The sequence below is a fragment of the Tachypleus tridentatus genome, chromosome 2, assembly GCF_004210375.1.
Source record: "Tachypleus tridentatus isolate NWPU-2018 chromosome 2, ASM421037v1, whole genome shotgun sequence".
Lineage (NCBI taxonomy): Eukaryota > Metazoa > Arthropoda > Merostomata > Xiphosura > Limulidae > Tachypleus > Tachypleus tridentatus.
This window is the reverse complement of record NC_134826.1, coordinates 109,861,386-109,889,178: the sequence shown is the minus strand read 5'-3', so window position 1 is coordinate 109,889,178 and position 27,793 is coordinate 109,861,386. Positions and strand designations below refer to the sequence as shown.

Sequence of the window (27,793 nt, the reverse complement as noted above, 5' to 3'; positions counted from 1 at the left end):
TAGAAAGTATTTTCATTATGCAAAGTTTGAGTTTTGCTTGTTTGTTGTTAAACTAAGCGCTACATAATGAGCTATTTGTGGTGATGTGACATCTATGTGTATGAAAACTCCCCAATAATTTTAGTTTTATATTTCGTCAGAATTACCATTCAGTCATTGAGATTGAAATAATTTTGAAACCCACACAGTTTTATAAACGTTTTCCTAACATTGATTTTCTGTAAAGTGCAATTAAAATGAAAGAAAATGCAAGCTGTAACCATACTGCTGAATGTGAAAAGTAGCACCTACATGATGAAACTTTGTAAATTACACCTATCTATCACTACACTTGTACGTAGAAGAAAGTCACAAAGGAGAAGCTTTGATGGATTCAAACACTAAAATGTATAGGATGGTATTTATTCACCCAGTTTAGCTCATGTGTGTGAAACCTAATTTTGATCGGTCTCATTCCCTTCCTACTTAACTGGACCTTGTTTAAATGATAACGAAATGATATTGAAAGGAATGTATGTGGGTGAAAGGGAAAGTTTTGTTGGCCATTACCAAGGGAATACCAACAGAAGTAACGCAGCTTCGGGAACTGGCCACACAGATAACGAGTGAAGCTTGTGGATCAAAAAGTTCATAAATGTTAGAGATACGCCTTCTACAGGCATGAATAAAGAATGAAATAGTGATATTCCTTACATCCTAAACATCTGGTTCACAATATGACCAAATATAATTCATACGACCTAATATTTTCATGATTTTGGCTATGTTTTTTTCTTAAACTAGACAACAGACAAAATGGGTGTTAAAAATTTAATTAATATAAAGTACAGAGCAAGATTTAAACGTTCTTAGGTCATTTTCATGTTAGCAAAGAGAGTTTGTAAACTTTCGTTTTTACATTAAGTGGGTTTCTCGTCATTATGGATGAACAACAGTTAAACATTCCACTTGTTTCAGATTTTTTAAAGTATTTGATACTGCAATGGAAATGCATTACGATGAGAGCCAATATACTGATGATGTATCCTTTTGATAAAATCTATCATATATAACTTACTCCAAGACAACCATCTTGAAGATATTGGTATCACAGAAGAGCTAGTGAACACGTTATCACTGCCAGAAACAAATCTGTAAATATATTCGCTGTACTTTCCGTAACTCCAGCGATAAAGGTGTCGAGGTGTTCTTTTAGACGCGAGAGCTGACCCTGAAGCATGGCGTAGATGGGTGCCTAACCACCATGCAAAAGCATCACCAAACGTGCATTCACCTCAGGCAAGACAACAACATCATGAATCCCTGATAAATGTTTCTAGAATTGAAAACTGTTTGTAATCCGATTGGATTCTTGAGGACTATAATTATCGGGAGGATGAGACCAACTTATAGATACCATATTAATCATCACTACTGCAAGAAAGATAGCGATCTGAAACAAAATTACTGGCCAGATACCAGTACCAGCCTCAACACCAATATCACTGTTGATAAAAATAAATTGTAGAAGATGGAGGGGACCTTCACCTCAATAGCAAGTTAATTATAACAAATCAAGTTTTGTTACCAATATAGTAGTCAAGAACTGACTAATAAATGATCCCACTTATCATTATAATGAAAATGTAACTTTGCGGTTGATTATAATGTTGAAACATTATTTTTACAACCATGAATGGGACTGTCTGCAGGTAAAAGTGTCGATAAATTAATCGCCTTGTAAAAAACTGACAACTCGATGTGTTTTCTAGAATATTATGATATTTACATTGTAAATAACGATTTTATAAATAGGAACCCACTTTAGGACTAATAAAGTTTCGGGACAGCTTCAATGGGTGTCAAAGAAAAGTTTATTAGAAGTTTAACACGGTCTTAAGTTGGGGCGTTATTTCATACTTTTCGGCTAAAGAATGTAACAATTAGGTCGTTATCTGCTCAAACCGTCTCCAAACTTTAATTTGTGAGCGTAATTATATTTATTGTAGTTTTTTTTTTTTAATAACAGAAACCTAACCTGTCTTTTTCTAATCTTAAACCTGTGTTCTGTTAAATGGTATATGCAAGTTATTAATGTCTAAAATAAAAATTCATGAACACGCTAATATATTTATCACAATTTATAATGTTAAGACTTTAAATGTTTCTGACAATACCTTTAGTTATTTTAATATTTTAGTAATAAAGTTATCTTTCTTTTTTATACAGCAGAGGACGCAGTCGACAACAATGGCTACGTCCACGGTGTGTATGAAAAGTTTGGGTAGAAGGATTTTTCAATTTTCTCGTGATGTTGCAAATAAGAGTGTTTTATTACGAACTTATAATATATCAACTGCTTCTGCTTACAAACCAGACAGACAAAATCAAGACTCACAAGAGTATGTAGAAGCACCTTCCTATCCTGAAATTATTGATCCGTCGAAAGAAGGGAGAAAAAAACATGCAAGAAAACAGTGGTACAAGTATGTACAGGAACTGCCAACAGTTGAACAGAAACTTCTTGAGATCATCAGCCAACAGAAATACCCAGCTGTCATACTTGGACCAGTCTCACGTTCTTACGATTTACTTCCGTTTCAACAATACTGCACTCGCACGAACGTTATTAAAGGTTTACCAGAAAAATACCAAGAAACTAATGTAGATGATGTGTATGCTAGGTTAAAACAGCAGTTGATTCAAGTAGTGAAAGTTCAGTGTTCTCAGTTTTCTCGTAATTACAAAATTACAAAACAGCAGCCCACAGAAGAAACAGTGAGAAGAGGGCAAGGTTGTGGCGTCTTGGATGAAATCACGTCATTAATTTCAACCACATTAGCAGCCAGTGACAAAGGGCAGCATCTAGCCAATGCTGAGGTATAAAATTAGATTAAAGCAGTCGGATATTTACAGAATTGAAGGTACTTTTGAATTATCTGGCCTTTTGGCTGAAAATGTTCATTTCTTATCAGGCACATTGTGCTTTTATATTAAGAATGAAAAACCAAGTGACTGTTTTTACATAATGAAATGTAACATCAGTATTAGAATTTACATATTTCTACTGACTAGTTTTGGTAACAGTCACCATCACCAGTATTAGTTACTACAGTGCAGTTGACCAATATCAAACTTGAGTGTTATCTTGAGTTTAAATTTTTCTTTTCCCAAAATAATGGTTTATTTTTATTCATATATCTTTAAATTTTTTTATCATGGTATCTACTCAGATTCTGAAAGATTGTATATATAAAATTTTATAGAAGATTAAAGCAGGGTTAAGATTGGTGTGTAGTTTAAACAAATTAGGCCAGCATCATAATATTTTAGGATAAAATTATGTCTAATATTTATTATGTTTACTGGCTAATATTTATTATGTTTACTGGCCTGGCATGTAACTTTTTATGCATGGAAAACTAGATTACGGAGATTAACTCAATTAATTTTTACCTATGAGCATCATTTACATTGAATAATGTCATGGAAAATAAAATATCAATTCAAATAATGATTAACTTGAGAAATGCTATGAAAATAATCAACTAATAAAATTACTATTCTAGTTTACGATATGGTATTTGCCTCATTTCACAAAATTAGTTATTGTTTAGTGCTGCCCTCTGTATGAAAATCTTTCTTTACGCATGCCACTAGCCTTCCTTTTCTGCTCAATTGGAATATTTCAACATATCTTATGCGAATCATCTGCATCACCTCCTCACAAAAAGGAGCATGACATGTTCATGTGACTCCCTCTACACATCTCTACCAAACTATCACTTCTTGTTTAGCAGTGCTTAAGTTCAGACGCGCTTTATTTTCTTGTTTCCGTACAAAGTGGACATTTTTAAAATTAATTTGCTTTCATTTAGCCAACTACCTCGATTGGTATTTATTAGTTTATTGTAGTCACCTTATTTTATGTAACCAAATTTGGTGAACCTTTCTGTGCAATGATTTCTTAAGTTAGCATTCCCATTTTTGGGGTTACACTAGTTACCAGCATTTATTTTTGGCCTAAGGTGTGGGCAAGTTGATGATGGATTTATCTGCTTTTATATGCAAATTGAATGTTACTTGAGATGATTTTTTTCTCCAAACATTGCCCAGGGTCCTCTGGAAACAAGCTGATGAGAACTTCAACTGTCTTTTTCTACCTCCAGATTTTGCTGTTCCTTCCCATTCCAAACCTGAGGAGTCTGTTAGGCCTACTGCAGTCTTTATAGATTTTGTGTCTCAGATTTGTGACCTTTATCACTTTTCCCTATTTCTTATGCATCTTGTCCTTCCTTATTGTATGGATAATCTTCTAAACCCTCTTTGGCTTTCATTCATCTAATATTTGGGTTCATAGTGATCACTTTGTTTTGTAACTATGCAAGAGGATCAACATGCCATGCTCTCCATGAATCTTAGATCATTTTCCTACTATCATGCTGACTATACATGTTTAGACCAGTCGTTGGTAGATATTTTTATTGCCTAATTCCAAAATTATCTGTCACTCTTACCCATGCCCAATATTTTCACTTGTGTCTTACTCTTACCAATCTATTATGGTATCTTTCATTTATACACCTCATATCTGAGGCTGTCTGCTGAAATCTTGGAATTTCCTGGAGATACCCTTACCCTTTTCTCCACTTTAGCCCACATGTCATCTTTAGCTTTGGCATTACACAAGTAGGTTATTTGTTGTTGGGACCTTGTAGGTTGTGATGCTGCACTGGCTTTGGTCCATTTACTTTTGACATATGTTGAAGATTTACATATGGGCCCTATTTCTGAGGCATTACATTTTTAACACACTCCTGGAAACTCTAAAACCTCTGATGGCATTGGTCCAGCAAGAATCTTAACTTATGAATGTCATACCCTTTTTGCCTCAGTTGAAGCCCTTATTCATCTCTTCTACTTGTAATACTTCTCCACAATGCAATTTTTGTTGCTACTGGTGGATTCGGGTGTCATAGGAAATCAACTATTTGAGTTTGTTCCTTGGGATTTTTATTCCTGACATTTCATTGTCCCCAAGAAAATTGGCTGATTGGTGGCTAATAGTCAATTTCTCTCACCTCAACTTCTTCATTTCACTATCCCAGTTCACCATGGAGTCTTTTTCTCACCTGAGATTGGTATTTTCTCTAGCATGAATGTTCAAAAATGAAATATCAAGTACTTACCTACATAACATCTCCATGCTCTGGGACTGAGATTTTATTATTACTTGGAGAACTGGCTTATTCTGGCTCATTTTGAACAAGAATTGGTCGATTATACATGTCAGCTTTTTTCTTTAGTGGCTCGAGTGGGCTTATTGATTAAGTTGGAAAAGTCCTGCCTCAGAGCAACTGAATATCCTGTCCTTTTGGGGGTCTTTTTCAACATTTGTATCAGTTGGGTCCAACCTTCTTCTGTAATACTTAGTTCAATGGAATTGTTTATTTGCTTTCTGCCTGGAAGATTCTATTGCTTTTGAGGAAATGTGGTCGTAAGTGACGCACTGATTCTACTTGTATGTGCTCATATAAAATTCCTTCAATAGGTGCTTTCTGACGAATGGAACCTTTCTCTGGATCCTCTTTTCACTTCCTTTTCCCAATGAGACAGTCTGTTTTTGTGGTTGGACAAAACTCATGTGTTGGAACGCATGTTTCTTTCTCTCATGTGTTTGGATCTACATTTTTTTTTAAGAGATGCCTTCCTTCAAGGATTGGGAAAATGGAATGGATCAACCATCAGGGAACTTTGAACCATTGGTCTGCAGATGAAAGCACTTTGCATATCAGTGTTACCAAACTTCTAACCGTACATCAGGTATTGCATAGCTTCCTTATTGCTTGGTATTGTTTGGTGTTGGTTCATTCAGACAATTCTTTAGTGGTGGCATGTATCAATCACCAATAAGGCATTAGGCCCAAAAATCTCTTTTTTTTGGACATTGGATCTCATATACTGGACTTATGAGCATTGCATTCATCTTATTGCATGTCATATGCCAGATGCTTTAATTTGATTGAGATGTTTTTTGTGCTGTGACAGAACATATGTCATTCTTGATGACAAGAAACCCAGTTGAAATAAAAATGTATCAGAATGGCTGGTATAGGTATTAACACTTTTATTGATAAGGAGAGAACAATGTTTTGACCTTTCTAGGTTGTCCTCAGGTTAAGAAAGAGAGAGTTTGCAAGTGACTGTTGTCAGACACTTAGAAAACACCCATCTGCTAAGTAGGGAAACAAATATAAACAAATGCAAAACCAAAGAAGCCCTACTTATACAGCAACTAAACCCAAAATTAAACCAATATAAAGGAACACCTTTATACCTATACTAATTAATAACCTAACATCCAACTGGAATGCTCCCCACAATCTCGTATCTGTTTATACTTTCATCCCTAAGATGTGTCTGGCAATGCGGTCACTTGCAAACTCTCTTTCTTAATCTGAAGATGACCTAGGAGGGTTGAAATGTTCTCTCTTTATCAGTAAGTGTTAATGCCCATATCAGCTGTTCTGAGGTGCAGGATATATATCACAAAATGGGCATTAGATCCCTTATATTTTCAGGCATCTTCACCATCAGTGGGATTCCCCCATGTATTATGTTTTTTTACAGGCTTCAACAAATAGTTACCACTCCTTTGTCACATGTACCTCATTCCCAGGCTCTGGTATTGAGTGCCTTCAGCCACGATTGGTCACTCAAATATCTTTGTGTACCCACCCATTAAAATACTTCAGGTGATTTATTTCATCTGCTTCACTCTTTGTTGGTTCCTCCTAATTTCTCCTTATTAACCAGCTCAGTCTTGGTTTCCAAGGTCACAGTAAGTTCTGTCCTTTTTCCATATCTTCTTTGTCATCTTTGATCATGTATCCTACATCCTGTGTTTTCATGCCTGGCTTTTGTCTTGTCTTTCATGATAAATGTTTTACATGTTGCTTTCTTTGTAATTGGTTCCATCAGTCTATCTTCCATGTAAGTGTACCAGTGCAAGTGAGAGGTATTCTGTATTTGGTCTATAACAAGGAAGTTTCCTGCTGACCAGCCTACTGTGGCTTATGTGACAGAGTTTCTCACCTGGCTCTTTAATGATAGGTTTTCAATGTTTGATTTCCAGATATCAGTAGCCATATCTCATATTATTCATTTTCCCTATACTGTAGAGTTTTTAACTTCCCCTATCCTTTACCACCCTCATGCATTGCCTCCCAGATTGGAATGTTAATGTGATCCTCCATTGTTTTACTTTTTGAACCACTATCTTTGTGTTCCATGTTTCATCTTTCTCTTAAAACATATTTCCTTCTTGACATCGACAATTAGATTTGTTTGTCATTGACATTTCATGTAGCTTTTATCACCCTACCTGTGTTTTTTTATCCAGATCATTCCTTTCTCCTGAAGACCTCTGCAGCTTAGGAGGGTGGCTCCTCCTTTTATCCTACTTCCCTACCTTTGTTTCCCATCTTTACCCTTAACCAGATCCGGATAGGCTTCTGTGCTTGTTCAAGACTTTTCATTGTTATATTGCCCACACTGTTTTCTTCCAAGGTACACATTCCTGACTCTTTATCCCCTGGCAATTACTTTCTCTTAATTATCTTTCATCTTCTGTTCTTACCAATTGGTTCTATCTTTTAGTTTGATTGGCTTATTCCTCCATACCTTCTTCTACCTGAAATTTGTTCTACATGCCCTCTTCTCAGATCCAAATCAACACTTTTTTACCTTGCTTCTTGTGTTCATCATCCAGTGGAGGAGATCCTGCAATCTGGCATGTGGACCACACCCAGTATATTCATTTCTGATGATTTCCATGATACTAATTTCTGTTTATGATATGTGGCCATTCTTCAGACTTTGATGTGACTCTTAACTCCTCATCCTGTACTGTACTATCCATGGACAGCAGAATAAAATTGCTCCCCATTCCTGTGATGCCTGGAATTGAATAATTTAGTATAGTCTACTTTTCAAAATAAGGTTTTGTGGTCACCCATTGCACTGTCTCAGGTGGTGATGTTCCTCTGGACTCTCCACTGCACTGTCATCCTCCTTCCCTCAAGTGGAGTATAGGAGTCCTTCCACTTTTCTGTTCCAAGCCACTAAGTGGATGACCATGGAGACACCTTGCTGAACAAATTCCACACAATAACTATTCATGTAAAGAGTAAGGCAGTGGTGTTATCAGAGTATAGATGATGTGATATTCTATTTGCAATAAACAATGACAACAAAGTGAGACATCAAAATGCAGTTCATCCTCTTCAGTTGGGATCCATCATCCTACTCTCACATGGATGTTGATACCCCTTGGGCAGGTTTTGGTTTTGAGTGAATCAATCAATGTAACTCCCACACAGGTTTTGGTTGTCTGTCTTCCTCCATCTGTGTTATGGGTCACAGCTGTAGTACATGAAGTCATTCCAGGTCTAGCCTTGGCTCTCTCTCATTCTCTCTTTTTAAAGGAAGGTTATTGTGATTTGGTTGTTCTCATCTTGTTTCATAGTTATACAGAAGTTGAATGCACAAGATGGATATCCTTTTGACACCAGGTGTCAAGTTCCCAAATTGATAGCTTAGAGTTAATCCTCATGTCACACCTAGAAATTGGAGAGGTTTTCAATCTCCTCGTTCTTGCATTTGAGACAAATACAATATGATCCTCATCCTACCCTTAGGTGAATGTTGGCTTCTCATGAACAGGTTTTGGATGTACTCGAAATAGGAAGTATTGTCTGCTTTGCTTACTCACCTTTCTCATGGTGTGATTGATTTACTGTACACTTCCATACTTCCTGCCATATTCTCTCTCACTCAGATATACTTTCATTTTTCACCCTGATATCTTAAACATTCCATACATGGGCAAAGAGTATACCTGGCTAAAAAAGAGGTGTGGTTTCCTTCTACTGAGATATCCTTTGGGCACTTTTGTGAGTTACATCTGTTCTTCCCCTGCATCATTCCTTCCTCCTTATTAATGTGGGATTTTAGCTAATCTTGAATGAGGAAATAACTTTTGATATGTACTTCCCTCTTCTCACTCTGTTTCTATCCTATGTTCCCACATTTCTATGTTGCTGATATCTTTTATCAACCTTTGAAGTGGTAGTTCCATAGAGGAGTGTAGAGGAAGTTACATCATATGAGTATGTCATTTTCCTACTGGTGAGGATGTCATGCATGATGATTTGCATGTGAGATGTGTTGGAATATAGCAATTCCAATAGGAGGGGGTGGAAGGCTTAGAGCATACATTAAAAAAGAGTTTGCATATAGAGGGGAGCATTGAACTGAACAAAAATAGCTAATATTGAGAACATAGGTAAACACCTATAGAAAACTATTTTTCAGTGTAGAAAAATTATAACATTTAATTGTTTTTCAATTAATTCATGGTTATTCAGATTAATTTATTAACATCGTGACTCATAAAGTAATAAGTTAATTAAAATGAATGTTTCCTTTGCTATTTTGTTTTAATCATGCTATCCAGTATTCAGAATATTGCCATCATGATTGTTTGGTTTATTGTTAAGCACAAAGCTTTGTGCTCTGCCTATGGTGGATATTAAAAAAATGTAACTTTTAGTGCTAAAGGGTTCTTGTTAACCATCTCATATGAAAATAATCAATTAGTTTAATGTGATAAATTAATGAACTGTATACTTAGACCTTTATGAAATTCTACTAACTGTCCAACTCTTATTAACATGATTTATATCACAAATTTTAGGCATTTTGGTCTCTAATCCTTCACAAGCTTTTAGAATTTAAACCTCAATCAAGTTGGCATATTTGAATTTCTTAAGTGAGTAGAACAATCAAAAAGAGATAATAAAAGTTCATTGTTTTTCTCAGTCATGACTTTCATCAAAGTTGTGTCTATTGATTATTATAACTATTTTTGAATAGAAAGCATATTTAATAAGTTAGCATTATTACTGTGGAGAAATGGTAATCTTTATTTTTGAAATGGTACCTGCATTTATAAAATTAACATTGATTGAAAGGGAAAATTAAAATAACAATCATAATAATGGCAATTTCAAGTAAAAGTAAGCTATTTGTGCTAAACTAAAATTCAACCTAACAATTAGTGTAACTTATGAAATATACTTTTCTTATACTTCTGAAAGTAGAATGCATTTATTCATCACTTGTGTATCTCTGCTATTAATAATAGTTTTTGCTATAAACCCAATAATTTCTTATTAGGTTTGGGCAGCTTAGATGGGTTAGGTTAGTCTCAAATATGTATTTTAAATTAACTATGCAGAACAATATATTAAAAGTAAATACTAAAGATGAACTAAGAAGTAACTATAATACAACATCCACTATTATAGAAGAAACTGAAATTTTTATAAACTTTTCCCACTTTATGCTCACATTATTTTGTTTAATACATTTCTTCACAAATGCACAATTAATATTGATTTTTGAATTTAATGATAAGCATGTTTAAGTGAAGTCAAACTATCTGTAAAAGTCAAAAGATGAATGAATTTACTACTACTAATAATAATAATAATAAGGCTTAAAAATGAAAATTGCAACAATCTTAAATATGGCAGTGAAAGTAATAAGCAAAAAGTAATGTTACTTATCCAGTAACACAACATTATATCATAAGCCTAACTGTTATAAAGCTAGTATGACCTATTCATAATCAGAGCTTAAATTAACAGGAATGGTGATTAATACACTAAATCTATTTGCTAACCCAAACTTTAAATTTGCTAATTTAAAGAATCAAAGTATGGATGTGGAGTTTTTGAGAGGTTCTGATATTCTATAACATTTCTAATCAATAATTTTTATAAAGAATATTTTTCACAGAATTGAAAGTTTAATTTTTGCAATGAGAAATGTATAATGGAAAATGTGAGTGGGCTTATGAGTTTCATCCAGAAAATTTTGTGAAATTGTATTTAACATGCTGTGATTAGTGAAAATTGTAACAAAATTGGTTTGGATTATCCATCTTTAGAAAAGGGAAGTTTTAACTTCAAAATTTAAAGTACCCATTTCATGTGACTAATGATACTTAAATCTAGATAGGCCACTTTGTTTATAGTTATAGGACTGATTCTAGAATGGGTACTGGCAATTAATTCTTTAGGCTGTGTCCAAAAAATTATTATTATTTGTATTAGAATATTATTTATACATTTTCAAGCACAACTGATGACCAAAGCTTTATTGTAGTTTGTCCTTGTAAGGTTTGTAAAGTATGAAAGTTCTAGTTCAGGTAAATGCAGATATTTTACTTGTGGGATAAAGTTATTTCCTATTGGAATTTTTTGTATCTATTTGAAAACATTAACGAAATTGTACAAATGTGTTAGCAAATAAATTTGCTAGTTATAAGGTTTAACGTGTGACATTCGATAATTTTTATTAGTGACATTGTTATAGAAAGTTATTGACTGAGAAAAGTAATTTAACAAAATCATTAAATAACCTTAACTTTTAATGAATGACATTAAATTTTAACAATGTGAAAACTAGTGTAATGACTACTGAAATTACAAGTTTCTACTATTACAGCTTCAGAGCTTTTAATTCTTTTTACAATATTTTTTTAGAAATTATCTGTGATTATATGCTTTCTGATGTATTTCAGATCATTATGAACAATATTTGCCAGTTTGGTTTACAATGAAATGTTTTGAAAGGAAATTTGGGAAGCAATATTTTACAACATTGTGCCATATTGATTTATATAAAATTATTATAAACACTGGAAGTAGGCTAACTAAAATTAAAAATTGAGAAACAATGTAGTATCAATTCTTTAAAAAATGCCATAAAGTATCTTTGCTTTCTAGCTCAGTAACATAAAGGTTGGCCAGAATTGTAAGAATATAAGTATTTTCATACAGTTGTGTTTGGTTTACATTATGGAATCTAAAGTGCATGTAACCATGTCAGTGTTGTACCTTCTACCAGCAAATTAACCTGGTCTCTAGGTGGTGATAACTCTTTTTTGGTATTGTTGACATTTACTTGTTAAGATTGATCATTATTTGAGGCAATCTCTCTTCCTGATATTTGGTACAATAAGAGATTTTGTAAAATTTTTTAATTCCTGAATTTGCCACATCTTCCTTCCACATGGGGATTTTGTTTCTTATTATTTTCTTTGATGCAGAGTGTCATACCACCAAGAGTATCAGGAACCACCTTGTGGTTTACAGTCCAGTGGGTGTTCATTTGTCCCAGTTTGTTCGTCTATGATAATATTTCACCAGGAATATATGTTCTTCATATTTTATCAAAGGGACTTGTCATCCATTTCTTCTCCTCTTCTCCATTGCCTCAGATATAATATTTCACGAGGAATATATGTCCTTTATATTTTATCAAAGGGACTTGTCATCCATTTCTTCTCCTCTTCTCCATTGCCTCAGATAACCTTTTCCTCACAAATGTCTGTGTGTATGAATCAGTACAAGATATTTCTCTCAGCATGCTACTGAACCTGTGGTTCTCCCCTCACCAGGGTATTACATCAGGTTATTTTTTTATTCCTGAGAACAACCAGAGACTAGTGGCTTGTGATATATCTGTCATGCTTTAGTTGCTTCTTGGGGCTGACTCATTTTACCATGAAATTGTTTATTCTCAAGTGGTTTTTCTTTTCCCCAAGTTTATAGATGACCAAGTTTGGCATCTCAAATGCTATACCCATCATCCCACATTGAGACAATTGAGATGCTCTCTTTTGTTTGTTTATCATGGATTTGTTTATGAATTTCACACTTTTCCTTTCAGGCTTACAACAGCACTGTATGTTTTTTGTTAGGTGGTCAAGGCTTCTGTTGGTTTGTTTTGACATGGAGACCATCCAATACAGTTGGTTATCTCATTTGCAGGATTCGGCCATACATACCAAACCGTCTTCGATGTTTTTAATGTCAGAGATTCGGCCACTCAAAGACATCCTGTCGTGATTCCCTGACGTGTGCTCATTGTGGAGGCAAGGACCACAATGCCTATGACTGTGACATGAACCCACATTGCGTAAACTGCAATGGTTCTCACCCCTCTTACTTTCATTCTTGCCCAAAATGGTTGGAGGAAAAAGAGATGCAGCATTTGAAAACGACACATAACATTAGTTATCCTGAGGCTCGGAAATTGCTGTCCACAACTCAATCTTGGACATATGCTGCTGCACTTCATTCCACAACTACAGTGGGAGTGCAGACAGTTCTCTCTGTGCCTCCAAAAGAATCGTTTTCAAAACAAATGAAAAGCCTTTTAACCTCCGTGGTTAAAAAGGTTGATGAATCGACTACCACACCTATCTCTGTTTCTCCCATATCTTCCAACAAACCTCAAGATCCACATCCTTCAGTTTCAAATACAGGCATTCCTTCTGATACATCTTTTTCTCCCACCACAAGAGACAAAACAATTATTCGTTCGGCGTCCTCAGTCACTGGATTCCCCTTCCAATAACAAAACCTGCCCACCGACACAGAGCAGGATTCATGGAGGTTGATAGACCTCCTCCAACTAAAGACAGTAAAGAAAAAAAGACGTGGTCGTAAACCGAAGAGTTCTCCAGCCACTTCACCTACCCGTTCTTAAAAATGGCCACCTTGATACAATGGAACTGTTGAGGTTTACGTTCTAATCTGGATGATATCAAAACGCTGATTGCTTCCTACCATCCTGTTTGTCTTTCTTCACAAGAAACATTTCTCAAAACTGCTGATACTGTCTCCATTCGGCAGTTTTCTCTGTACAGAAATGACAGGTTGTGTGATGGTCGAGTACATGGAGGGGTGGCACTGTTGGTTGATCAACACGTGCCCACCCTGTCTTTGTCACTCAACACACCCTTGGAGGCTGTAGCCATCCGTGTTTCCTTGGGTCATACCATCACTGTTTGTTCTCTGTACCTGTCCCCTGGAAAGACATATGATCAATCAGATCTTGATGCTCTCGTTGAACAATTGCCATCTCCATTTCTAATCCTAGGGGATTTAATGGACATCATCCCCTCTGGGGAAGTGCTATTATTGATGGGAGGGGCCGATCTGTAGAGCGGATGCTCTCTGATCACAATCTTTCTCTTTTCAATACTGGTTCTTCCACTTACTTTTATGCACCTAGTCAGTCCTTTACCGCTATTGATTTCTCAGTTTGCTCCCCTTCATTATTCTCCCATTTTTCATGGAGGGTTGACAGTAATCCACTAGGCAGTGATCATTTTCTGATCCTTTTGAGAGAGACTGGTCGTGGTCCATGCCACCCTACCCGCGTGCCCCGGTGGAAGCTGGATCAGGCAGACTGGTCCACTTTCACTGCTCTCGCAGAACTTGATCCTGCCATCGTAAATCAGCCATCAATAGACGACTGTGTAGCAGCGGTAACTGACTGTATTACACATGCAGCTGCTCAGTGTATTCCTAAAACCTCGACACGTTTTCTACGATATCCTCGTCCGTGGTGGAATCCTGCTTGCCACTTAGCACGGAAGGCTCAAAAGCGGCCTTGGGATACTTTTCGTAGATATCCCACACTTTCAAACCGAGTTGCTTTCCAACGGGCCCGTGCACATGCTAGGTGGGTAAGACGTCACAGCCAGAAGGAATCTTGGATTAAGTTCACAACCAGTATATCTTCTACCAGTTCCAAGATCATATGGGACAGGATTCGAAAGGTTAATGGATACTACAATTCTATCCCCCTCTCGATCTTACTCTCTGATGGTGAGGAGGTGACTGATGTTGAACATCGCTAACACTCTAGGTGAAAGCTTTTGCGGGTAACTAGCACTTCTGCTTGTTCCTCCACCTTCCTGGCCATCAAGACTCGGGCAGAGCGATCACCTCTTTCCTTTCGAACTGACTGTTTCTTTGACTATAATTGTCTCTTTACCCTGGTGGAACTAAAAATGGCCCTTCATCGGTCTGCCAGTACGTCTGTTGGACCTGATGATATTCATTATGACATGCTGCACCATCTATCTCCTGCTTCTCTTGATGTCCTTCTGATTGTTTTCAACGGATCTGGCAGGAGAATGTTTTTCCTGATGCCTGGCACCAGGCTATTATTTTACCTTTCTTTAAGCCAGGAAAGATCCCAAGATTCCTTCAAACTACCGTCCAATTGCTTTGTGAGCTGTCTCTGTAAGACATTAGAAAGGATGGTTAATGCTCGTCTTGTTTGGTTCCTTGAATCAAACAACCTCCTCTCGCCCACCCAGTGTGGGTTCCGTCGACAGCACTCCACCACAGACCACCTAATTCGTCTTGAAACATCTATCAGAGAAGCCTTTCTCAACCGCCAACATGGAGGTATGGCGTTTTGCGAGACCTCCATACATATGGGTTACGTGGCCATCTACCCATGTTTATTAAAAAATTTTAATGGACAGGAGATTCCAAGTTCGTGTGGGTTCGACACTTTCCCATTCTTTTGTACAGGAACTTGGAGTCCCTCAAGGCTGTGTATTGAGTGTTACACTTTTCAATATAAAGATAAATGCCATCACTGAACAACTCCCTCTCACTGTTGTGAATGGGCTGTATGTCGACGACTTTCACATCTCATGTCAGTCGTCAAACATGAGATATATTGGCGGCAACTACAAACCGCCCTCAATTGTGTAATGCGGAAGTGGACTATGGCGAACGGCTTTAATTTCTCTCTCTCAAAACTGTATGCATGCACTTTTGCCATCGACGGGGTATTCACCCTGATCCTGAACTTCATATCGGTGAAGTTTTGCTGCCAGTGGTCCCGGAGACCAAGTTCTTGGGGCTTATCTTTGATCGTAAACTGACCTTTATACCACACTTAAAGCAGCTTCAGGTCAAATGCACAAGAGCACTGAACATCCTCCGTGTTCTCTCTTCTACCAGTTGGGGGGCAGATCGCTGTTCAATGGTAAAGGTATATTGTGCTCTTATTAGATCGAAACTCGATTATGGATCAATGGTCTATGGCTCTGCCAGACTCCCCTGGCCTTAAGATGCTGGACCCCATTCATCACCAAGGACTTGACTCTGCACTGGGGCTTTCCGTGCCTCTCCAGTTCAAAGTATATACATTGAATCTCATGAACCTTCTCTACACCTTCGCCGTTTGCAACTATCTTTACGATATACTTCAAAACTTCATTCCTTACCAAAGCATCCCACCTGGAAATGTGTTTTCCTTCCTCGGTGGGCAGTACTTTTTCAGAACAGACAATCTGTCATTGCTCCGTTTGGCCTTCGCATCCGGGAGCAATTGGATGAATTGGGTCTGTCCTTGGATAACATTGCATGTTCCACAGGTCGGCCCATCCCACCATGGCTTATTACAGCCCCCAAATGTGACCTTTCTTTCAGTCACCTAAAAAGGCAGATACTCAGATTGGAAGTACCGTCTTTTATTCAATGAATATCTTTCAAACAATCATTCAGTTCCTATTTATACAGATGGTTCCAAATCAGGTAATTCAGTGGGCTCTGCTATGGTTTGCTTTGGGTCAGTAGTTGCGCGCAGAATCCCTTCTACAGCTTCTGTGTTCACTGCTGAACTGTATGCCATATCTCTTGCCCTGGATCATATTGCAGCTGAGCAGTACTCCAACTGCACTATTTATACTGATTCGCTTAGTTCTATACTTGCCTTGGAATCGCTACGTTAGCTCACATCCTATTCTCGCTGATATTCGAAACCGACTGGCCCATTTCTCATTAGCAGCTACTTCAATCCAGTTTTCTGGATACCAGGCCATGTTGGTATTGGGAACGAGCTTGCAGACATGGCAGCTAAATATGTCTGCTTCAGCACCATCACTCCTATGCCTATTCGTTACATGGACTATGGTGTTGTCTTCAAGGCTCGGCTCCGTGCCAGCTGGCAGTCCACTTGGAATGAGCAACGTGACAACAAACTTTTCAAATCAAACCCAAAATTGGACTATGGCCATCTAGCTTCCGTAAAGTTCGGAAGGAGGAAGTTGTTCTCACTAGGCTACGATTGGTCACAGTTTTTAACTCATCATTTTCTTTTATCTGGAACTGATGCACCAATGTGTAGTTTGTGTAACACTCAAATCACTATCAGCCACGTTTTACTTTCTTGCCATCGTTACAATTCTCAATGATGGCAATATTTTAAACATATTTTTTCCCAGGGTCAATCTGTAACATTGGACAGAGTTATTGGTGATGGTGACTCTGTCCACCTTGATAATGTTTTAATTTTTTTAATGGCCATTAACCTTTTAATCTCATTTAAGTGTTGCATATTTATTCATTATACCCTTTTAATTGTGGTTCCTTTTTTACAGTTTTAATCTCTCTCCTTCAATTTGACATTGGACAATGGCCAGAACATTAAATAACCCGGAACCAGGACTGGAAAGACCAACTTCAGGTGACTGACGGTGGTTTTTATACTTACCTGTTAGTCTTCCTGGCGGGTTACGATCATTACCATTCTGCTACAGGTAGTTCTTTACAACTTTGTTGACTGGATGTCAACATTTGTTTTTACGCCATTTTCTGTTTTAATTGCCGTTTTGCTTTTATCTTCAATTACTTTTACAAATTTTACTCCATTTACTTGACTTTTATCTTTTACTGGACATTTGGCTACTCATTATTACGATTTTCTTGAGTGTCTTTTAAAACTTTTATTCTTTTACATTTTGATAATAGCTGCTATGACACATAACCCGGAACCAGGACTGGAAAGGCCAACTTTAGGTGATTGACGGTGGTTCTTGAACTTACTTGTTAATCATCCTGGCGGGTTATGATCATTATCTTTTTGCTAGAGTAAATACCTTACAACTTCTTATACTCTGCCTTCTATCTTAACATTGTAGACTAGGTGTCAACATTGGTTTTATACTTTTTTGTTTTACCTTCATTTCCATTTATGTCTATTACTACATTTATTTATTTATTTTTATTTTACATTTTTAACGAATGTCTGGCGCAGATAGCCTCGCTGCTTTGTGCCATAAAACACTAAATCAATCAATCAACTCTTCTCCAATTCTGTTCAATGGAGATAACACTCATCATTATTGTTACTGTTTCCTTTTTTACTGTTCACAAAGTCCTATCTTTTGGGAATGTGATCCTTTATGGGTTGTGCTGATATGAAATCCATTCAGTGGACTTCATGATCAAAGGGACCTTGTGCAGGAGCCCTTGGATGTTTTTGCTACCAGTTCTCTTTTACTTGTAGACAATCTGCATTGGTGGTGGGTGTACAAAGTTTCATTTCCTCTCCTCCTTTATCTAAATTTAATATTTTTTACTGATGGTTTCCTTCTTGGCTGGGGTGTGTGAATCAACCAAAAAAATGCTTCAAATCAATGGTGTATGATGGAATGGTCTTACCTTACCAACAGCCTGGAGCTGTTTATTGTCCATCAAACTTTGGATCATAAGTGGAGTATCTTTTGCCATTGGTCTTTGGGCTAAGGATTAACCCCTGCTTATCCCATTGTTTCTAGTATTATATTTCTTCACATGGTTATTTGACCAGGTTCTTTGGTCTTTTTAGTTATGGGTTATATAGGTTATAAAGTTTTTGCTCCCCATATTTTATTAGTCCTGTTATGTTGCTTCTAGATTAGTTGCCCTCTACAGCATTCAGCTCTTCAAAGTTGTTATCAGTGGGGTGCTTCACTGCCTTACTCTACCTCCATTTGAATTTTTACCTTGTTTCATATATCATTTAAAGTGTATTTCTTTCTCCTCTTGACCTGTGAATTTATTTGCCATTGGCTTATCACATACTTTGTATCATTTATCTTCTCGTTTAACCAGAGCAATCTTTTCTTCCCAACACTTTGGTGGCTTGCGATAATAGTACCTCCTCCTTATTTCTCTTCCTGGTCTGATTGAGATAGAGTTCTATGTCCTTTTTATACTCTTTGTTGTTAAATTACCTGCATGGCTTCCTTCCATCATAACAATTTTCATGTATTCATCTCTTGGCAACAATCTTCTGTTCATGATCTCTCTCCTTCCTCCCTATCCAATTGAATTTGGCTTTAATTTGATTAGCTTATTCTTCCTTGTCTCATTTTTCCTGTCAATTATTCTGCATATCTTTCTATTGGATTAGACACCCTTTTTTTTTTTACCCTGGTGTCTCATCTGCATTCTCTGTTGGAGGAAATTCCTCAAGTGGACCACTCCACGTGCTTCTTTCACTATCTTTTGTGTTGGTATTTTTTTATCTCATCAAGTTATCATCTTACTCCTGTTGCCATTTGTCGTACTTTTGTAACTGTTTGTTTTTTTTCATTCTTTATTTTGTTCAGGCAAGGGATGATTTATTTTATTATTGTTGTTCCCATGGCCACCAAATGCACACTATTCTGTACTTTTTCTATATACTAGAAATGAATTGTTCAAATATTACTTGTAGCTGCCCATCCCTGTCATTCTTTAGATTGAATAAATCAGGTTTGGTTTGCTGTTCATTATAAGCTTTTGTAACCCAATGCACTGACTCCATTTCTCTTGAATCTTCACCATGTTTCTTCCAGTGGAGGAAGCAAGTTCTTGCAACTTACTGGTTACAAACCACTGGGGTAGTAAGTCATGAAAATATCCTATTCCTTCAAAGTAGGACAGTGGTGTTCTGTTGATGTAGAAATGATTGAGATCCCCAATTCTATCTATGCATAGAAGTAGGTTCTTGGTAGTACAGTTTAGAAGTTTAGAGCTGAACCAATCACTGTATTGTCCACACTCAAGTTATAATGGTTCCTGGCAGTTGTGTTTTGCATTTAGAGCTGAACCAATGAACATGATGTACTCTCACATATAGTGTGCTGGCATATATTCAGTTCACCCATTCATTTGGGATCCTTCATCCTACCTTCACATGAATGTCAACTCTCAGGTGTTTAGTATTGTATTTAGAGCTAAACCAACCAACATAAGTCCTTACACATGTTCAGGGTGCCCTTGTTCCCTCACTTAATTCATCTAAGATGTGCATCCCTGTGTTGAGGGTCACATTGGATACACTTGGATGTTGCTTCACTTCTTCCTCTTGTGCTACCTCTTAGTGTCTTTATGTTAAGGATGTTATTGCATTTGGGGTGGCTCTAGTCTGTTTGATTTGAGGAGAAAATATCTATTTCATTTTTTTCTTTCATGTATCCTCTTCATTGATCAGTAAAGAGAATGATCCTATCTTACTATCATTGGCAGTTGAGGTTTGGATTGTAGTTAACTTACTGTTGGAATGATGATCCTAAGTCTATCCCCACATGGATATTGGTTCCCAGTGGTTGAGTTTTGGATACTGTTGACTTGCTTCATGTTGTCCATTATGCCCTAGCCACTCTACAGCCTTGGATCACTTTTTTTGCTTGCAATGGGATGTGCTCCTCAAATTTATTCATCTGGACATTCTTACAACTTCCATGCATTGACAATTAGCATACCTGGTACAGAAATTATATATTTCTTGTATCATTCTCTTTTTTCTAGGGGGGGTTGGGGGCATCTGGGGTGTGCCCATCAGATACTTTTCTGTTTTCCCTTGTGCTGATCCTTTCTTCTATTCAATCTGGAATTCTAGCTATTCATGTGAGTGAAGTAAGGTACTTTGTCAGATGTTATAATTTTCCTGCACTGAATATATACAGATAGGTACTTACTTTCACTCGCACTTTACATCCTTCCACCCTACTGCCTATCAGTGCTTACTTTCCTGCCTAAACTTGAAGTGATGGTAGGGTAAAATAGAATACAGAGTCGTGTATGTGGGGTTGTGTCTGTGGGTGGAGGTTTGTCTCATGATAATTTGCTGTGAGAATCATTTAAACCATGTGAACTGAGGGGTACATAGGAGTGAAAGGCTTGTGGTATGCAAAATAATGTTGCAAAAAGAGGACAGCACTGGACTGGGATAGCTATGTGTGTCCCTATTGGAAATATGTCTTCAGTGTAGGAAAATAACAACTTTAATGAAATAACTAATACAAAGTAAATGTGATAGTTTTACATTGACACAAATATAATATCAGCTGTATTTTTCATTGAAATAACTTAAAGTACAAAGTAGTTAAACTCCATTTATGGATAAACTGTTGAATTTATTATCACAAGATATTCTGGATTTCCTTTCAAGATGTTATTGACAAATTTTTAGCAAGGGGAAAGATTTCATCAAAGTATCGACAAAGTGGAGAGGGAGGTATCAGGGAAAGTGAAACATGATGGCTGATAGTCCTTGAAAGGAGGTGGTCCAGATGTAATACATAAGAGAAAGACTACAAAACCTAGTTTTGAGACTGAAAGACAAATTCCACACACAAAAAAAAGTCAGGATGAAAGAGGATACATGTTCATTTGATAGCAGTGTTGTACTCTTTTCTTCAGTGTGGTAAACAAAATGATAATTTGATCTAAGTAAAAGATTCTCACAACAGAAAAAAAAAAAATTGAAATTGCATTTCTGAATTATGGAAAATCGTTTATTGAAACCAAAACTTTTATGAAGTTTAACTTTTTGCATGTGTAATTTTTTATAACATTGAGAAAGATTTGCTATCCAGCTTGCTTATTTTTGTGCTGTTTTCAAGTTTAATTGAAACATTTATAATACATTATTATGTTAGTAAATACATAGTATATGAATAAAAGAAGTCATTAATGATAATATATTTCAAATACTGTTGGTGTTGGAATATGAATTTCAGAACAATAACAACCCAAATCCAGTATAGAACAAATTAAATTTCCTAGCATTTACCAATTTTATTATTATTATATTTATTTTAGTTTCCATAAAGTCAAAACCTTTCTATATAAAAATATTTTATTCTTTTTTATTGTCAATAAATTGTAATGTGACCTCAGTATTCACACTTGTTCTCTTATAATAAGTAGACAAACAATGATTTATAAGTATAAGGAAGAGCTTTATTAATGGTGGAAAATACTAAATGTTTGAACAGAACATTGGTTTATCTTTTTCATTTATGATCAGTACCAAGCAAGATAAGTTTTCTATATGTTGCAGAAAGACAAAAGACACAAGGATTAAGTGTGATGGAAGTAGTGTCAGCAGGTGACAAGATATAGGTAAAGATTAAGTGTATGGGTAGTGAAGAGACCTTACAAAGTGCAGCTGGTTCTTCTGGAGCCATTATCTTAGTTAAATGAGAGGTCATTTACTTTGATTTCTGTAATTTCTAAATAGTCTCTCTTCATTTAGCTTTTGGTTTGTGTAGAATAAGAACTCAATCCAAACTATTCTGTTAAAAAAACATTTTCCTATTACCGTTTTTTTTTTTTTAGTTGCTGTATATTTTTCTGTATAACTTTTCAACAAGCTATTTTCAATTAGTTTGTCTTGGACAAACAGAAATGGAATTTTTCAAAATATAAATTGTTTCCAGAAGTTTATTTAACCCTCAACTCTGTTAACTTTGAGTATGCTATAAGATCTTTTGTGTTATGTGGTGTCCATAGTTTTTGTTTTTATTCATTGTGACAGATATTACATTATAGATTTTCCATGTACATATATGTTGCTTTTATAAGTGTATCCAGTGGCACAGAAAGTCATTATGGGATATTTATGAAAGATTAAGACATTCTCATTATCATTTACAATCTCAGAACAGATAGTAATGTATCTAGATAAGGAAGATTGATAGTCCTTATACGACTAAAATATTAATTATAAGAATATTATGTGTGTGTGTTAATAATCTTCTTTGTTACTCATATGCATTTTATTTCAAGATATCTCTGTAAATATTATATATTTTAAGTCGCCATGTGAACTAAATGTTAGCTTATATGTTTTCTCCATATTATTGAAAATGTACATAAAACTTAATAGCCTTAAGTGCATCCCTTTTTCCTGTCTAGCTGAAATGTTGCAATTGGTTTAGTGTAAAGAATAAATGATTTTTGGGAAAATGTTATGGAACTGAGTGTCGTTTTGAAAACTGAAATTGTGGGAGAGTGACATTTAACCCTATTCAAGGGCATATCTATTGCATGAAGGCAGATCCACACTGGAGAGTTCTCCAACAGATCTTCCCCTTATCTGAGATATCAAGATTTAATCTTTTAATATTACTAAAAATTCTTTCTAGTGTTATGATGTAATGTTTTAGTAATAGTTGGTTATATGACATTGTGAGCATTTCACTTAATGACGTGCTACATTAATGGTTTAAAGTTATGAGCTGTAACACATTTTCTGCTGTAATGATTGGTTTAGTTTTTTTTCTATAACAGTGATTAGTTGATTGAATTGTGGTTAGATAGTGTCTTGCTAGAAAGATCTGAGAATATAAATATATAATGAAACAAATAAAGGAGTTACGTGTTTGAGTTTAGTTTAAGTGGCTCTTTGAGACGGTTGTTGTTTTTTATTGACTCAGAAGAGTTTTTCAAATTATGTATTAATTTTAGGTTCTTGTTTGTAAGCTATCAATAGTTTTTTGTTTTGACTGTTATGAATTTATAAATTTTAAGAATTATTAGTCAGCTTTGTTGTTTTTGAGAATTTAAGAACCATTCAAATATTGACAAGTTTGGCTGCAGTTGACATTTGAATAGTGGACTGTTTTAATCCATACATATTGTAAGTATTTGAAACTTTGAATTTACAATCTAAAGCTGGACATTTACATATTACATTTTGGAAGTGGATGTGTCTCAATTGGAGAGTTTGTTCCTGTGAGGGTCTGCAAAGAAGGAATTAATTTTTTTATTTTTTTTTATAAATGTTGTATACAAATTAGTATTTGTTGTTTTTATTTTTATAACATATATTTCTGAAACTACAATACTTCAGAGTTATATTTTAGTTTTGAATATTGTGAAGTAGGGTTATATGGGGTTGTAACACCAAGTGTTAATTGGTCAGGTATTCATGCTATTGTGACATGGGCTGCAAGAAGTACCTCCAGTCATATGAGATCTGGAGGATCGGTTTAATTGTAACTTGAAACAGTATCTGATGATTGTGAAGTTACACTAAGGGAGCATGAGGTAATTTGGAGTTTTTAATAATTAAAAAGTTTTCTTTCCTATCTAACAACAGTTGACCAACCTCTCTTTTGCTCCTCCCCCAAAAAAATATTCTTAAACATGCTTTCTTCTGTATCAGTAAAATTGTTTTGCTAGTTATCATAATTCTTATTTCATCAGTGTAGTTTGGGATTATACCTTTTCTGAAATATATAATACCCTGTGAGCATGTTTAATGTAATTATTATAATTTTAAATTAAAAGCGTGGTAAGAAACATATCCTTTTATTACATTTTGTTGCCTAAGATGCTTATTTTTTTCCTCATGTACTTGTAATGGAGATAGTGAAATATTTCTGAATTAAATGATACTTTATGTCTTTGGTTTTATTTTTCTTGTATTTGTTTATAAACCAGTAAAAGTAATTTTATATGCTTATAATGAAACCTACCTAGTTTTATAGGGAGGTGTACTTTTCTTGTATGGATACCATGATCTATGTGACTAAAGAAATGAAATATCTTGTGTTATTGTTGGGGGTAGCTTTAGCTACGTTTATATAAAATGGATGTTTGTTTGTTTTTTCTGGACAAAATTGTTTTTTTTTATAAAATTAAGTGTTAATATTAAGTAGAGATTTATTACAAGAACTTAATTTGAACTCATACTTAAGTCATCTAGTGGCCATTCATTATCATCATTAACAGATAAGTCACCTTCCTCGATGTGATGCATTTTGGTGGCATGCTGGTTTTGAGAAATCACGAATAACATGGGTAAAAGACATAGATAACATTTGCTTCCAGTATGTGGATCAGCCATGGCTCCAAATCAGGACAAAGAGTCCTTTGCCAGAGGTAAGTATTTACAGTTTTTATTATTGTCATTTTAATTTTCTTACACATTTAAAAATAATGACTTGAAGCTTACAACAGTGACAGAAAAACATACTACACTACAAGTATAAGCTACTTTCATCTTATCTCTACATCTTGAAAATCAAGCACTGACACATTTAAATATAATGTGTTACGTGAAATTATGAATTCTGCAAAAACTTTAAAAAATCCAAATTATCAAAACTGCTTTAGACAGATATTAACTGCTAAATGAGTCCTCCTTTAGAACAAGTTTTAATCTAAATTTCTATATTGTTTTAACAACTGTATTGCATTAGAAAAATGTGTTCATAATAACTTTAGCACCTGAGCTAAATAACCCTTTTTTATAACTATTTAACCTTTACTCATGGTTGAAACCTTTTTAAATATATTATTCCAAAAATTTTCTCTAAATGGAGTAAGGAATTATTCCAAAGTTTTTCTTTTCACTTTTATAAGACATTTAAGTTAAAGCTCTCTGCATGTTAGGCATCATGCCAAGGATTTCACTTTACCAGCAGATAGGTTTTGCTGTAAAATTAATACTTAATCTACTACTTCTCGTACTGAATTAATAATACAAGATATGATTACCTTCTTACTCTTAAACTAAAAAAAAAAAAAAGTATACTTAAATCCTTAAATTCATTCAGCTCTAGTCATTGCGTATAGATGTTCAGTCAATGCTTCATGCTTTTCTTTCAATAGTTAAAGCTGGATTTTCATCAACAAACTGATTATGTGTGTAATATAAAAGCAGAATCATTATTATGAAATTTCTCATTTTAAAACATTTTCTAAATTTATTTCAAACTCGGTATGTAGAGATTCTTGCAAAACAAAATAGTATTATCTTTATGTAATGTACTTGAGTTAAGATAAGTGATTCTGAAATTTATTTAATGATGTGCTATATAATAATAGTTAAGTCTTAGTCTATACTGTATTTTTTTGCTGGAATTTGTTTCAGATTTTTCATCGAGATGATCCAGCTTGTTTGGATAATGATATTCCTCCTGTAAGATACCACCCAAAAGTGTATGGACATTGTATTCAACGCCGTTATGCTACAAGTGTACCTGGTATGTTTTATAAATCTGAAATTATTATTCATAAATCTTTCTTTTTTTTTAAGTTGAAGGTGAAAATTTCCAGTACTATACCTTTTAAAGACATAGAATAGCTTCTTTTTTTCAATGCTTCTCTCTATATGCATATATATTTTGCTTATCTCTAGCCTTGATATCTCCACCTATCAGAAAACAACCCTCCTCCAACAGAAGCATGACATGCTCTCCAGTTGTTGCTGTGGTTCCCTTTTTACTGTAGAATCCAGTCTTCACTACTCAGTTTTGCACAGTAGAGTGCAGATGTTTCAAAATTTTCCTCAAAATTGCTTTGTGTTTTCCATTTATAGTTTCGTTTGTTAAATAACTTTTTTGATTGTTTTTAGTTGTTCTTAATTTCTATTGGCTTCTACTATGAAATTAGATACTCTAGGTTGATGTTTCCTTATTCACTCACAGTTGAATTTTAATTTCCAAATTTCAATTCACAACAACAACCACTGTTGTTAATACTGCCACTACACTTCAATCATCAGTTTCTTAGGCTTTGGACTGTTTTCTGCTGAATAGGTCTAGGTTTTTGGGATGTAGAGTTAGGGTCTGTTATGTAGCCTGCCATGTTTCTTAATCACAGACTAGATTTTCCTCTTTCTGGGGAAGTTCTATAGAATATGCCAGTTTGGATAGCCTGTTTCTTTGTCCTTTCCTTGGCATGCAATCTGAAATATCCTAGTTTGGTATTTTCTAGATATGGTGTCACAGGTATGTTATCTTTTGTCAATATACACTGTGTCAAATGCTTCATTTACTCTCATTCTTAATTTTGCTTCTTTCTTGTATTAATTAGTGTTTAAAACCATTTATTGCACTGTTATGTTCTGTAGATAGTGTACCATCATTTGGATTTTCCTCTTATGGTCTCTCAGGTGTTGGAGTTTTCTAATTCTGCTACAAAGATGTGTCTCTGATATCACTATGAAATATTTCCTGTCTCCTTTTGATCCTAATCAGTTTCCTGCATTGTCTCTTCTATCTATTGCATGTTCATGGATACCACTTCTTCCCTGAGGGGTTGTTGGTAGGTACTTACTTCTCCCTTTCTCTATGTTCTTGGATCCTCTGTTATTAGGATATCATGGGTGGGCATGTATTATTACCTGTTGTGTGCCTACCCACTTATTTCTTGTCCTTCTTCTAGGTCAATTTTTACACCAAGTGGTTTTAGAAGATTGTTTTTGGATCATTGGATTTACAGGGTCAGGGCTACTCATCAACTCTTTTCTCTTTCATTCTTGATCTCTTGTCTTTGGGAGCATTCATATGCTCCCACTTCTGTTTTCCCTCCTTTGCCCTTTTATCTTCTTTTTTTTTCCCCAGATCTTGATGTCTTGTTGTCAAATTGCTTGTTGCTGAGTTCTCTGCTGTCAAACTTTCAATCTGCTTTATCATTCCACCCTTCTCATCCTTATTTCCAATTAGTTTCCTTCTTCCTTAGGATCCAGTTTTCTTGATGGCATCTCTCTGAAAATGTTTTGAACTATTTACTTTCCCGTCTACTTTCTTGGTTTGAGATTAAAATGGTAGGAACCCTCATCCTGTCTTTAGACTGGATGATAAATACCCAATACCATCTAATTTTGGACTGGAGTTGGTCAACTCTAGCTGCTCTACACCAGTTGGCTTTTCCAATCATGGAATAAAATAGTTTGGATTTTATTACCAGAAACTAGTAATCACTATTGAATTTGATTAGCAGCTGTTATTTATTATTTAACATATTTTTACTGTTCATCGTTTTAACACATGATGGCAACTAAATTAAGTGCTTAAAGTCTCAACTCTTTGAAAATACAT

General features: G+C 35.3%; 1 protein-coding gene across 2 annotated transcripts in view; it reads left to right on the top strand.

Annotated features, from left to right (window-relative positions):
• Window positions 1-2,201: 2,201 nt before the first annotated feature.
• The window catches only part of mRpS30 (mitochondrial ribosomal protein S30), a 37,871-nt gene continuing 12,279 nt past the window's right edge, over window positions 2,202-27,793 (top strand). For both annotated transcript variants that reach the window (XM_076490201.1, XM_076490200.1), the window contains exons 1-3: window positions 2,202-2,859; window positions 24,699-24,848; window positions 25,843-25,954. In XM_076490201.1, coding sequence (XP_076346316.1) covers window positions 2,230-2,859; window positions 24,699-24,848; window positions 25,843-25,954 — 892 coding nt within the window. In that variant the 5' untranslated portion in view covers window positions 2,202-2,229. The remainder of the gene's footprint in view (window positions 2,860-24,698; window positions 24,849-25,842; window positions 25,955-27,793) is intronic.